General features: G+C 37.5%; 1 protein-coding gene across 2 annotated transcripts in view; it reads right to left on the bottom strand.

Moving 5' to 3' along the window:
* Positions 1-15,298, bottom strand: part of COPG2 (COPI coat complex subunit gamma 2) — a 95,590-nt gene that overhangs the window by 67,850 nt on the left and 12,442 nt on the right. For both annotated transcript variants that reach the window (XM_073899207.1, XM_025854914.2), the window contains exon 5: positions 2,130-2,209. In XM_073899207.1, the coding sequence (XP_073755308.1) occupies positions 2,130-2,209 (80 nt within the window). The remainder of the gene's footprint in view (positions 1-2,129; positions 2,210-15,298) is intronic.

Below are 15,298 nucleotides of genomic sequence, written 5' to 3' on the forward strand. Positions count from 1 at the left end.
ATGCAACACAGGTCTCACCAGGATAACATCAAGGTATCGGCAGGCCTCCTTTCGGGAGGCTGTAGGGGTGAATCCATTTCCTTGCCTTTTCCAACTGCTGGGGCCACCCACATTCCCTGGCTCACAGCCCCCTTCCTCCAGCAACATCGCATCTGTGACCTGCTTTCATCATCACATCTCTTTACTGACCTTTCCACTTTCTTCTTCCACTTTTAAGGACCCTTATCGGGCCCACCTACATCATCCACCCTATTCTCCCTACCTGCTGATTAGCAACTTTACTTCCCCTTTGCGGTATAATGAAACATATTGTAGGTCCTGGGACTTAGGCCAGGGATATCTTTGGATGGCCATTATTCTGCCTACTACATCTACTAATCTCTTAAAATGAGCTAGAAGCAAACCATAATTCATGGCAGCCTAACAGGATTCAGAAGGAAGTACTAACAGCTAAACAAACAAAAAACCCTAATCTATTTTTAATTTTTCCAACATTTAGTGAGTACAGCAATCCAAGTGAAGATTTTCTGTTTGTTACTTGTGGCAAATATTGTTAGCTAACTAATCCAATACCCATTTCCAACCCCTTCTCCCTTGCCTGCCCCCAATACTTGGCCTTTAAAAGCGAAATCGTCACTTTCCTGGTCCTAACAAGAGTCGAGAGTTGTATAACACAGCTGTGTCAAATGAAATCTACAAATTGCCTTGGGAAAAGCTATTGCATACCTGATAAAAGAGGCAGATGGTGCTGGCCCTCCCTGGCCCCCTTCCCGGTACCCCTCCCACCTTGAATGGTGCACTGCCAGTAATTCAGGCATCTATTCTGCAATCCTGTGAGATTCAAGAGACACCAGCCCTCACACTGTTGCACTACTGAACCAACGCTAGCTACTCTATGCCTAGTGACTACATCTGCCTTTCGGTTATTTTCAGCCGAAAGCTTCACTAATTGAAACTTATTCAATACAACTGCTGGTTAAAAACAAGCACCCTCCTCCAAAATTTATGTTGTTGTACAAAGACCAAATTCACTTAAATGAATTATAATTAATAATTAGATTATCCATCCTGACTCCAGGACACTGGGAAATTTTCAAAATTTTAAAGAAAATAAATAGCCATAATCCCAAACACCCAGAGATAATCTACTGGTAATATATCAGCATATTTCCATCCATATATTTTTATATATGTACATAAAATATGTTTTAAAGGGAGACTATATAAAGTACATGGACTTGAATCCAACTCTCATTCAGCACTTTATGAGGACTTTTCCATATCATTAAAGATGTCTCAAAAAATTAAAATAATCCCATAATCTGATTATGACATGGTTAATTTATATATAATTAAATTCAACAATAGCAGACATTTAAATTGTTTCACCCTTTCTGCCAGTGTAAACAGTGTTGCAATGAACATTATTACATATAAGTTTTCCTGTGCTATCTCTGATTATTTTCTGAGCATAGTTCCATCGACATGGTATTACTGTGTCAAAGGGATAAAACTTTTCAAATGTTCAACATCTGAATGCTGTCAAACTGCTTTCTAGAAAACCTGAATCAATTTATTATTCTGCCTCCTGTATATACAAGAATATCAGTCTCCCTTACAAGCACCTACTGCCTTTTTTCTTTTTTGCCAATTTGATGGGTAGAAATCTTATAACTCATTTGAGTTCTTAATTTACATTTTTTGGTTATGAGAGAATGACTAAAAACAACCAGATCCTTTATATTGGTTATTGTAAGAACTATCACTTGGAATTTTTTTGAAATAGAAGAGTTCTTTACATATTATATATACTAGCCTTTTGATATACTTATTGTAAATATTTTATGTCAATGTATCATTTACATTTTGGTTCTGTTTACATATTATTATGAACATTTAAAATGTATTAGCAAATCCGTTAGCATTACCCTTTGTGACTTCTTTGCTTTATCAGATAGACATGGTTTTCACATGATGACAACCACATTTTAGGAAAGAATGCTTTAAGATTTTTTTTTAATTCCTATTTGCTTTCTTACAGTCAAAAAAGTAAAACTAATAGAAAAAGAACAACAAATATTCCACTAAATATATAAGTACTCCAGGTTAGGTTCTGACCATTCACATACCTGCTCGTGACAATTATCACATCCTCAGATATTGTAGCCATTTCTTTGATGGTAAGGTAGCACATTCTTCTCAGTGTTTGCTGAAAAATTATTTATATAAGGCAACAGGTTATTCATAAGGAAATGGTCCTTGAAACTGTTGAAGTGAGGGCCCCAAGTAGATATATTTAGAAGATTATTCTTAATAAGATTCTCATCTATCCAAAAAATCCTTCTGAAAATATCTGGATGAGAAAACGTTCAGAACACTACTGTTTCCGAAACAAGTAAATGATGCACTGACATAGTGAAAAAACATCTAGGTGAAAATTTTAAAATTTAAATTAAAAATTAAAATGATATTTACGCATAGATCCAAACTTTGACAGTGTAAATCCAAAAACATAGATTTCTCCAAGTGTTAAACGATTATCCTGGAAAATGTATTTTTAAAATTCTTTAAATATATGGATGGAGAGACATGCAGGCTCCTTATCTTCCTCAGTCCAACATACACAGATGTTTTTCCTTGAAGTATTTGTGCTTGTATAACCAACTTCCATTTTCAATTATCAAGATTTCAGTTTTCAAGATATCTGTGTCCAAAGTAACAGTTCATGTAACAATAGTAAAGTTTCATCTATGCTCCTCCTCACCTGGTCTCTGGTTTATTCATACACTGTGGGCACTGGTTCCTCTAGCCTATCTAGCCACATTCTCTACCAACAACTTCATATTTCTTATAAGTAGTGAAACTCAAATACACCAGACCCAGCTCCAGACTCCAAGCTGTAGAAAGAACCTGGTGGACACTACTGAGCCCATTAAGGAAAGAGAAGAAGGAAGTGAGGATTCTCATGGTGATAAAACACAGAAAAAATCACCCCAAGAAAAAGAAAGCCAGTCGGGGTCAGATGAATGGGGCAGATGATAACCATACGAAGCTACCATTAGAAGAAAACAAAAAATAAAAACCACAACTTCAGAGTTGAAGAAAAGTTGTCCTCTCCCCCAAAATAAAAATCTACCATGAAGCAGAATAAAACTGGAGACACCAAAAATTGAGCTAAAGCACAAAAAATAGGGGGTGGGGCCCTCAACATCAGTCATCAGGGAAATACAAAAAAACGTATTTCAGATACCACCTCACACTCACCAAAATGGCTAAAAATCAAAAGAGTGACAATACAAAGTGTTGACAAAGAGGTGCCAGGAACCACTAAAATATACTGCCTAAACAAACACACTGAAATGTTGGATAAAATAGGAACAAAAAATTTAACTACATAGCCAAGGGTAAAATGAAGTGAAATTCATAGATGCCAAAGTGGAAAAGCAAACACCTCCCAGCCAGAGAAGTACAGGCCCGGGACCTTCCAGGCAAAGGATAAAGTATCCAAAGTCTAGGAAGGACAAGGTTCTAAAAGGTATATTCTCCAGGCTCAGGGAAAATTATTCTAGATAATAACTCAGAAATATAGCAAGAAATGGAGAGTGAAGGAAAAGTGGTAAACAGTAACAAGGCAGTATGGTATTAGCTACAGAATAGACAAATAAATGAATGGGACAGAATAGACACTGAGAAATACACCCATATAAATACAGTCAATTGATCTTTGACAAAGGAACAAAGGCAGTACAATGGAGCAAAGATAGTCTGTTCACCAAATGGTACTAGAAGAACTGGACATCCACATGCAAAAAAAAAAAAGAATCTAGACACAGACCTTACAGTCTTAACAAGAATTAACCCAAGGGGCGCCTGGGTGGCTCAGTCATTAAGCATCTGCCTTCGACTCGGGTCATGATCTCGGGGTCCTGGAATCGAGCCCCGCATCGGGCTCCCTCCTCAGTGGGAAGCCTGCTTCTCCCTCTCCCACTCCCCCTGCTTGTGTTCCCTCTCTTGCTCTGTCTCTCTCTGTCAAATAAATAAATAAAATCTTTAAAAAAAAATAATTAACCCAAAATGGATCACAGACCTAAATATAAAATGCAAAACTGTAAAACTTCTAGGAGAAAACCTAGATGACCTTGGATATGATGATAACATTTTAGATACAACTCCAAAGGTATGATCATAAAAGAAATAATGAATAAACCAGCCTTTTCTTGGGGGGTGGGCAGGGAGAAGAGCAGAGAGAGAGAGAGAGAATCTTAAGCAGACTCCACATGCAGCATGGAGCCTGATGCAGGGCTCAATCTCACAACCCTGAGATCATAACCTGAGACAAAATTAAGAGTTGGATGCCCAACCGACTGAGCCACCCAGGCACCCCCCTCCTTTCTTTAGAGGAGAGAGAGAGAAGCCAGCCTTTATTAAAAGTAAAAACTTCAGGGGCTCCTGGGTGGCTCAGTCGTTAAGCGTCTGCCTTCTGCTCAGGTCATGGTCCCAGGGTCCTGGGATAGAGCCCTGCATCAGGCTCCCTGCTCCGCAGGAAGCCTGCTTTTCCCTCTCCCACTTCCCCTGCTGTGTTCCCTCTCTGGCTGTGTCTCTCCCTGTCAAATAAATAAATAAAATCTTAAAAAAAAAAAAAAAAAGTAAAAACTTCAGCTCTGCAAAAGACAATGTCAAGAAGATGATAAGACAAGCCACAGACTGGGAGAAAATATTTGTAGAACACATCTGATACAGGATTATCACCCAAAATATACAAAGACTTCTTAAAAGTAAAAAATAAGAAAAACTTGATTAAAAATGAGCCAAATACCTTAAGACACTTCACTTAAACAGATAAATGACAAGTAAGTATATGAAAGTATAAGTATTCAAATGTAAGAATTCTTTTTATATTATAGATGCTCCACATCATGTCATTTGGGAAAGGCAAATTTAAACAATGAGATACCACTATATTCCTATTAGAACGGCCAAAATCCAGAACACTGACAACACCAAATGCTAATAAGGATGTGGAGCATCAGGAACTCTCATTCATTGTTGGTGGGAATAAAAGTGGTATAGCCAATTTGAAAGGTTTGGAATTTCTTACAAAACTAAACGTACTCTTACCATACAATCCAGCAATCATGTTCCTTGGTTTTACCAAAAGAAGTTGAAAACTTACGTCCATCTAAAAACCTGCATACAGATGTTTATAGCATTTTTAAAAATTTTTATTTCATTTTTAATTCTTTAATCTCTACACCCAACATAAGGCTTGAACTTACAACCCCAAGATCAAGAGTCACACACTCTACTGACCGAGCCAGCCCAGCACTCTATAGCAGCTTTATTCATAATTGCCAAAACTTGGAAGCAACCAAGATGTCCTTTAGTAGGTGAATGGATAAACTGTGGCACATCCAGACAACAGAATATTACTCAGCACTAAAAAGAAAATGAGCTATCAAGCTGTGAAAAGACATGGAGGAAATTAAATGTATATTACTAAGTGAAAGAAACCCATCTGTAAAAGATACATGCTATATAATTCCAGCTACATGACATTCTAGAAAGGGCAAAGCTATGGAGACAGTAAAAGCATCCGTGATTGCCAGGTTTTGGGGGTTAGGACGGGGAATGAATAGCTGGAGCACAGATTTTTTAGGTCAGTGAAAATACTCTGTATAATATTTAAGGACAGATGCATGTCATTATACATTTGTCCAAATCCACGTAATGTCTAACACCAAGAGTGAGTATTAACATAAAGTATGGACTCTGTGTGATTATGACGTGTCAATGTAGGTTTGTGTATTGTAACCAATTTATGACTCTGGTGAGGGATGTTGATAAGTTGTGGCATCAGGGAGTATCCAGAAAATCTATGTATCTTCCTTTTAATTTGCTGTGAACGTAAAACTTTTCTAAAAATATAAAGACTTTCTTTAAAAAGTGGTGAGGACGTGGATAAATCACAATGAACAACCAAAAAACACACAAGAAATGATGTTATGACATACATGAGTAAATGTGTGTGTGTGTATATATATATATACATATATATATGTTTATATATTCATATACATAATAAGTGTCCTAAGGTTCTCAAATCTTCCATGAACAGGTACAAGATAAAGATGAATACTAAATTCTGAAAGTCAAATAATCATGTTGTAATTTCTAGGGTAACCACAAGAACTTCCAAACTATTATCCCATTAATGCTCTGTTCATTTTTATTCAGTCCTTTTTCTCTCTTGGCTTCATTTTGGATAATTTCTATCTGTCCTCAAGGTTACTGATTTTTTGCCCCTACAGTCTCTACTCTATTAACCCCACGAGATATATTTTTCATTTAATATATGCTAGCTCATATAAATATTTTTCCTTAACTTCTAGAAGGCGTATTTGGGTCTCTCTGGATGCCTTCTATTTTGCTCCTCATTCCTATTATGTCTTTATATTCTTAGGCATAAAGGTTCTATATATAATAGCTGTTTTATCATTATCTGCTCCTTCTATCATCTTATCATTTCTGGTTTGGGTCTATTGATCCATTTTTCTCCTGGTTATGGATAATATTTTCCTGCTTCTTTGCTTACCTCATAATTTTTTAATGGATGCTGTATATTGTGAAGTTTATACTGTTTGGTGCTAGATTTTGTTGTATTCTTTTACATGGTATTGTACTTTACTCTTCATGAGATTAAATTACCTGGAATCAAATTTTTACTTTTGAGGTTTGCTTTTGAGCCTTTTTAAGCTTTAGTACACATCTAATATATTCCCATTACTAAGGTGATGATGCCTGAGAACTATGCCAGATGACAAGGTTTTTCTGCTCTCACTGGATGGAAATAGGAACGATTTTCAGTCCTGTGTTCTGGTGATTCTTTCTTTAGCCTTGAGTAGTTTCCTTTTATATATGCACAGATCAATTCTTACCCAAAGATTCAAGGGAAGCCCCACAGCAAATTGCTGGAAGTACTTCCTTCCTTTCTTGCTTCTCTCCCTCTCCCCTGACTTCTGTCCTCTCTAGTACTCTGCCCTACAAATTTGAGCTTTCTTGTTTGGCTTCCTCGTACTCCATCTGTTTTCTCAACTCAGAGAGATAACTAGGCTCCTTTTCAGTGTGCCCTCCTTGACCTGATACCTGTAATCTGCCTCTGGGCAATGAGCTAATGCAATCCTAGGGCTCACTTTGTTTTTCTTTTTCTTCGGATCATAATCCTGGGATGCCTGTTAATCTAATGTCTGAAAACTACTTAATATATTTTGTTTGATTTTCTAGGTATTTGCAGCAGCAGGACAAACCTAACCCCTTAACTGCATCATGGCTAGAAACAAACAGAAATATGTTTTTAATATCAAAACATTTTGTGAATTACCTAGGGACTCTTTTATTATTCAATTCCAACACCAATCCATTTTAATTAGAGAACACAATCTGTACAATTTCATTCCTTTAAAAATTTGTTGCATCTTGAATTATGGCTCTGTATATAGTTGATTTTTATAAATGTTTTTTGTGTTCTTCATTTACATTTAATGTAGATAGTAATATATTTGGGTCTATATTTACCATCTTATTGTATGATTTATGTTTGTCCTTCTTGATTGATCTTTCTTTCTTTTTCTCCCCCTTCTTATGGCATGACTTTTCAGCATTCTATTTTTTTGCACAATTAGTTTGAAAGAAAAAAACAATTAATAGAGAAAAGTCAATGAAACAAAAAGCTGGTTGTGTGAAGAGATCGATAAAGTTTATAAAGGTCTAGATAAACTTCCCAGGAATAGAAAAAAGCAATTTACCACTATCAGAATGAAAGAAAAGACATTACTACAGATCCTACAAACACTAAAAAAAATAAGAGAATATCATGAACAGTTTTAAGGAAACAAAGTTCAACGACTTCCATGAAATGGATAAACGCCTTGAAAGACACGAACTACCAGACCTCACTGAAGAAGATAAATAATCTGAATAGTACCATATCTATTTCTTTTTAATGGAGTTAATTTTCAAAAATCTTCCCTTAAATAAGACAGTTTTGGGGCATGTGAGTGGCTCAGTAGATTAAGAGTCTGACTCTGGATTTTGGCTCAGGTCATGATCTCAGGGTTGTGACATCGAGCCCCTAGTTGGCTCCGCAGGTACTGGGCATGGAGCCTGCTTAAGATTCTCTTTCTTGGGGTGCCTGGGTGGCTCAGTCATTAAGCGTCTGCCTTTGGCTCAGGTCATGAACCCAGGGTCCTGGGATTGAGCCCCGCATTGGGCTCCCTGCTCAGCGGAAAGCCTGCTTCTCCCTCTCCCACTCCCCGTTTGTGTTCCCTCTCTTGCTCACTCTCTCTCTGTCAAATAAATAAACAAAATATTAAAAAAAAAAGATTCTCTTTCTCCCTCTCCCTTCACCCCTCTCTTCCCTCTAAAAGAAAAAAAAAGATGGCTTTAATATTGAACTCCATCGAACACTTCAGGAAAAATTAATGATGATTCTACAAAAACACTTCCAGAAACGAGAAGAGGAAGAAAGGAAGAAAGACTTCCCAATTCATCTTACAAGGCCAGCATTATCCAAATACAAAATCCAGACAAAAATATTATAAGAAAAAAGTACATATTTCATGACCACACTCAAAAATCCTTAACAAACTTTAACAAACAAAAATGAAAGACTTTCTATTTTCCAGAATAATGAATAAATGCATCTCACCATATTAACATACTGAAAAAGAAAAGCCATGATAATCCAATGGATATAAAAAAATCATTTGACAAAATTCAATACTTATACACACACACACACACACACACACACACACACACACACACACACAATCTCTCAGCAAACTAGGAATAGAATGGAACTTCCTCAAGCTGATAAAGGCCATTTATGAAAAACTTAAGTGCTAGCACCTTACTTACTGGTGAAAGATTAAATACCTTCACCCTAAGATCAAGAACAAAACAAGGATGATCCCTATCATCACTTCTATTTATATTGTACAATAGTGCAAGAAGACAGTAAGGTAAGATAAATAAATCAAAGGCATACAGACTGAAAAGGAAAAAGTAAATTCTAAGGAATCTTCCAAAATACTCCTAGAATAAATGAATTTAACAAAATCACAGGAATATGCAAGAACCAATTTAATTTCTAAAACTACTTACAAACAAAACAAATACAATAGTATTTTTAAAATCTTAACTACTTTAGGGATAAATTCACAAAATATGTATAAGACTTGTATGCTGAAAGCTATAATACTGCTGACAGAAATTAAAGAGACCTGAATAAGAGGAGATAAATACCATGTTTGTGGAACAAAAAACACAATGTTTAAATGTCAATTCTCCTCAAATTGATCTTCAGATTCAATGTAATCCCCATCAAAGTTCCAGCAGACTTCAAAAAATAGAAACGGAAGCTGATTCTAAAAATTCATACAGAAAGGCAAAGAACCTAGAAGACCCAAACCTTTTGAAAAAGGAAAAAAAAGGAACACACGCACTACCTGATTTAAAACTTACTATAAACGTATAGTCATCGAGACGGTGTGGTACTGGAATAAGAATAAAGATACAGATCAATGAAACAAAACAGAATATTCTAATGTGTTTCAATGTAACTCAATCATCACCTCTTCCTCCTCCTTCCATATTAATATGCAACTATTCCAGTACCATTTGTCGAGAAAATAAAGTAGGAGGAAAAGGAAGAGGTGGTGAAAGGAGGAAAAGGAATACAACCCTTACCTAACACCAAATACAAAAATTAATTCAAAATGGATCAAAATGCCTAGAAAAAAAGCATAGGAGAAAATCTTTGTGATGCTGGGTTAGGCAAAGATTTCTAATACAGATCAGAGGCATAATCCATAAACTCGGCTTCATCAAAATTTAAAACTTCTGTTCCTTTAAAGACTAAAAAATGAAAAAAACAAGCTACAGACTGGAATAAAATATTTAAGAAACATATCTGATAAAGGACTTGTATCCAGAATACACAGACTTCTCAAAAATAAAAAATAAGAAAATATCCAACCAAATTATTAAAAAGGGGCAAAAGATATGAATAGATCCTTCAGCATGGATATATATATAAAGCAAAAAAACCACACTAAAAGATGTTTGAGATTATTAGTCATTAGGGAAATGCAAATTGAAACTACAAAGAGAGGAGTGAGAAAGATGGCGGAGGAGTAGGAGACCTAAATTTCGTCTGGTCCCAGGAATTCAGCCAGATAGTTATCAAGCCATTCTGAACACCTACAAACTCAACAGATCGAAAAAAGAATAGCAGCAATTCCAGGAACAGAAAAGCGACCACTTTCTGGAAGGTAGGACGTGGGAAGAAGTGAGTCCCAGGCGATATTCCGGAGAGAGCCTCCGGCAGCCAATACTGGCAAGTGATAGAGCATCGGAGCACAAAATCGGAACTTTTAGAAGTCGGCTCCGCTGAGGGACGTCGCTCCAGGGGCTAAGCGGTGGGTGGAACCGTCGCTGGGACGGTGTGGTCTCAGGACCCTTGGGGTCACAGGAAGACCAGGGGTGCCTGAGTGCAGCAGAGCTCCAAGGTATCGGAGCGGGGAAGCTAGCTGCAGAGACGGAGCCGAGGCGCGGGCTCTCAGCTTGGGGTTGCCATGAACTGTGATCGCTGACAGTCGGGCCACTGCTCCTCCAGCAGGGACGCAACAAGCGGCAGATCCGGGGAGACTCCCCTTCCTCCCCTGGGAGGAGCGGCATGGGAGCGCACCACAGGGATCTGCTGGGTTTGGAGACTCCACACGGTGTCGTGTGCCAGAGACAGAAACGCTCGGCCACAGGCCGGGTGAGCATGGAGTGCGGCGGGATACCAGGGAGACCGGAGAGATTGACTGCTTTTCTCTGGGGGCACACTGAGGAGTGGAGCCCCAAGTTCTCGGCTCCTCCAGGCGAGATTGGGAGGCCGTCGTTTTCACTCTCATCCTCCAAAGCTGTAGGGAAAGCTTGCAGGGAACAAAAGCTCCCGAGAGCAAACCTGAGCAGCTGACTTAGCCCGGCGCCCCGGCAACGGCGGGGCAATTCCGTCTTGGGCAAAGACATCTGAGAACCACTGCGACAGGCCCCTCCCCCAGAAGATCAGCAAGAACAGCCAGCCAAGACCAAGTTTACCCATCAATGAGAATGACAGAACTCCAGCGCTAGGAGAATACAGTACATAGAATTCATGGCTTTTTTCCCATGATTCTTTAGTCTTTCAAAGTTAATTTTTTAAATTTTCCTTATTTTTTTTTCTATTTCTTTTTTTTAAATTTTTCTTCTTTCCTTTTCAACCAATATCTTATCAATTCCTTTTTTTAAAATCTTTTTTAATTTTCATTTTTATAGTCATATTCTATCCCTTCATTGTATTTAACCTTATTTTTTGTATACGTATAAGCCTTTCTTTCTTTAAAATTTTGGGATACAGTTTCTTCTAACAGACCAAAATACACCCAAAATCTAGTGTGTGGCTTTGTTCTACTCACCAACCTGATCATATTCTTTTTTTTTTTTCCCTTTTTCTTTTCCCCCGGTTTTGGGTCTCTTCTGATTTGTTTAGTGTATATTTATCTAGGGTTGTTGTTACTCTTTTAGCATTTTGTTCTCTCATTCACCTATTCTTCTCTGGACAAAATGACAAAATGCAGAAATTCACCTCAAAAAAAAGAACAAGAGGCAGTACTGACGGCCAGGGACCCTAATCAACAGGGACATTAGTAAGATGTCAGAACTAGAGTTCAGAATGACGATTATAAAGATACTAGCTGGGCTTGAAAAAAGCATAGACGATACTAGAGGATCCCTTTCTGGAGAAATAAAATCTAACCAAGTCCAAATCAAAAAGGCTATTAATCAGGTGCAATCAAAAATGGAGGCTCTAACTGCTAGCATAAATGAGGCAGACGAGAGAATAAGTGATATAGAAGACCAAATGATGAAGAATAAAGAAGTGGGAAAAAAAGATAAACAACTACTGGATCACGAGGGGAGAATTCAAGAGATAAGTGATACCATAAGGCAAAACAATATTAGAATAACTGGGATCCCAGAAGAAGAAGATAGAGACGGGGCAGAAGGTATACTGGAGCAAATTTTAGTGGAGAACTTCCCTAATCTGGGGAAGTAAAGAGGCATCAAAATCCAGGAGGCACAGAGAACCCCCCTCAAAATCAATAAAAATAAGTCAACACCCTGACATCTAATAGTAAAACTTAAAAATCTCAGAGACAAAGAGAAAATCCTGAAAACAGCTCAGGTCACGAGGTCTGTAACCTACAATGGTAGAAACATTAGATTAGCAGCAGACCTAGCCACAGAGACCTGGCAGACTGGCATGATATATTCAGGGCACTAAACAAGAAAAATATGCAGGCAAAAATACTATATCCAGACAGGCTGTCATTGAAAATAGGAGAGATAAAAAGCCTCCAGGACAAACAAAAACTAAAAGAATTTGTGATCACCAAACAAGTCCTACAAGAAATATTGAAAGGGGTCCTCTAAGCAAAGAAAGAGCCTAAAAGTAACATAGACCAGAAAGGAACAGAGACAATTTATAGTAACAATCACCTTACAGGCAATACCATGGCACTAAATTCATATCTTTCAATAGTTACCCTGAATGTAAATGGGCTAAATGCCCTAATCAAAACATACAGGGTATCAGATTGGACAAAAAAAACAAGAGCCATCTATATGCTGTCTGCAAGAGACTCCTCCAAAGAAACCTACGGATTTAAAGTGAGAGGGTGGAGAACGATTTACCATGCTAATGGACATCAAAAGAAAGCTGGGGTGGCAATCCTTATATCAGACAAATTAGATTTTAAACCAAAGACTATAAGAGATGAGGAAGGGCACTATATCGTACATAAAGAGTCTATCCAACAAGAAGATCCAACAATTGTAAATATTTATGCCCCTAACATGGGAGCAGCCAATTATATAAGCCAATTAATAACAAAATCAAAGAAACACATCAACAATAATACAGTAGTAGCAGGGGACTTTAACACCCCCCTCACTGAAATGGACAGATCATCTAAGCAAAAGATCAATAAGGAAATAAGGGATTTAAATAACACACTGGACCAGACGGACTTCACAGATATATTCAGAACATTCCATCCCAAAGCAACAGAATACATATTCTTCTCTAGGGCACATGGAACAGTCTCCAGAATAGATCACATCCTGGGTTACAAATCAGGTCTCAACTGGTACCAAAAGATTTGGATCATTCCCTGCATATTTTCAGACCACAGTGCTTTGAAACTCAAACTCAATCACAAGAGCAAAGTTGGAAAGAACTCAAATACATGGAGGCTAAAGAGCATCCTACTAAAGAATGAATGGGTCAACCAGGAAATTAAAGAAGAATTTTAAAAATTCATGGAAACAAATGAAAATGAAAACACAACTGTTCAAAATCTTTGGGATGCAGCAAAGGCAGTCCGGAGAGGAAAGTATATAGCAATACAAGCCTTTCTCAAGAAACAAGAAAGGTCTCAAATACACAACCTAACTCTACACCTAAAGGAGCTGGAGAAAGAAAAGCCTAAGCCCAGAAGGAGAAGAGAAATTATTAATAAAGATCAGAGCAGAAATCAATGAAATAGAAACCAAAAGAACAGAACAGATCAACGAAACTAGGAGCTGGTTCTTTGAAAGAATTAGTAAGACTGATAAACCCCTGGCCAGACTTATGAAAAAGAGAAGAGAAAGGACCCAAATAAATAAAATCATGAATGGAAGAGGAGAGATCACAACCAACACCAAAGAAATACAATTATAAGAACATATTATGAGCAACTATATGCCAACAAATTAGGCAATCTTGAAGAAATGGATGCATTCCTAGAGACATGTAAACTACCAAAATTGAAATGGAGAAATTGAAAACCTGAACAGACCTATAACCAGCAAGGAAATTGAAGCAGTCATCAAAAATCTCCCAACAAACAAGAGCCCAGGGCCAGATGGCTTCCCAGGGGAATTCTTCCAAATATTTAAAGAATTAATACCTATTCTTCTGAAACTGTTCCAAAAAATAGAACTGGAAGGAAAACATCCAAACTCATTTTATGAGGCCAGTATTACCTTGATCCCAAAACCAGACAAAGACCTCATCAAAAAGGAGAATTACAGACCAATATCCCTGATGAACATGGATGCAAAAATTCTCACCAAAATACTAGCCAACAGGATCCAACAGTACATTGAAAGGATTATTCACCACGACCAAGTGGGATTTATTCCTGGGCTGCAAGGTTGGTTTCAACATCCACAAATCAATCAACGTGATACAATACATTAATAAAAGAAAGAACAAGAACCATATGATCCTCTCAATAGATGCAGAAAAAGCATTTGACAAAGTACAGCATCCTTTCTTGATGAAAACTCTTCACAGTGTAGGGACAGAGGGTACATACCTCAATATCGTAAAAGCCATCTATAAAAAACACTGTGGGTTTTTTTTTTCCCATTCTCAATGGGAAAAACTATCCCCTAAGGTCAGGAACATGGCAGGGATGTCCACTATCACCCACTCCTATTCAACACAGTACTAGAAGTCCTAGCCTTAACAATCAGACAACAAAAATAAATGAAAAGCATCCAAATCAGCAAAGAAGAAGTCAAACTCTCGCTCTTTGCAGATGATACGTTACTTTATGTGGAAAACCCAAAAGACTCTACCCCAAAACTGCTACAACTCATACAGGAATTCAGTAAAGTGGCAGGATATAAAATCAATGCACAGAAATCAGTTCCATTTCTATACACCACCAAGACAGAAGAAAGAGAAATTAAGGAGTTGATCCCATTTAGAACTGCACCCAAAACCTAGGAATAAATCTAACCAAAGAGGCAAAGAATCGGTACTCAGAAAACTATAGAATACTCATGAAAGAAACCGAGGAAGACACAAAGAAATGGAAAAATGTTTCATGCTCATGGATTGGAAGAATAAATATTGTGAAAATGTCTATGCTATCTAGAGCAATCTATACATTTAATGCAATCCCTATCAAAATACCATCAACTTTTTTCACAGAAATGGAACAAATAGTCCTAAAATTTGTATGGAACCAGAAAAGACGCTGAATAGCCAGAGGAGGGTTGAAAAAGAAAAGCAAAGCTGGTGGCATCACAATTCTGGACTTCAAGCTCTATTACAAAGCTGTCATCATCAAGACAGTATGGTACTGACATAAAAACAGACACATAGATCAATGGAACAGAACAGAGAGCCCAGAAATGGACCCTCAAGTCTATAGAC

This window comes from Callorhinus ursinus, unplaced genomic scaffold, assembly GCF_003265705.2.
Source record: "Callorhinus ursinus isolate GAN/ISIS: 27379988/994484 unplaced genomic scaffold, GSC_fseal_2.0 scaffold12, whole genome shotgun sequence".
Classification (NCBI taxonomy): Eukaryota; Metazoa; Chordata; class Mammalia; order Carnivora; family Otariidae; genus Callorhinus; species Callorhinus ursinus.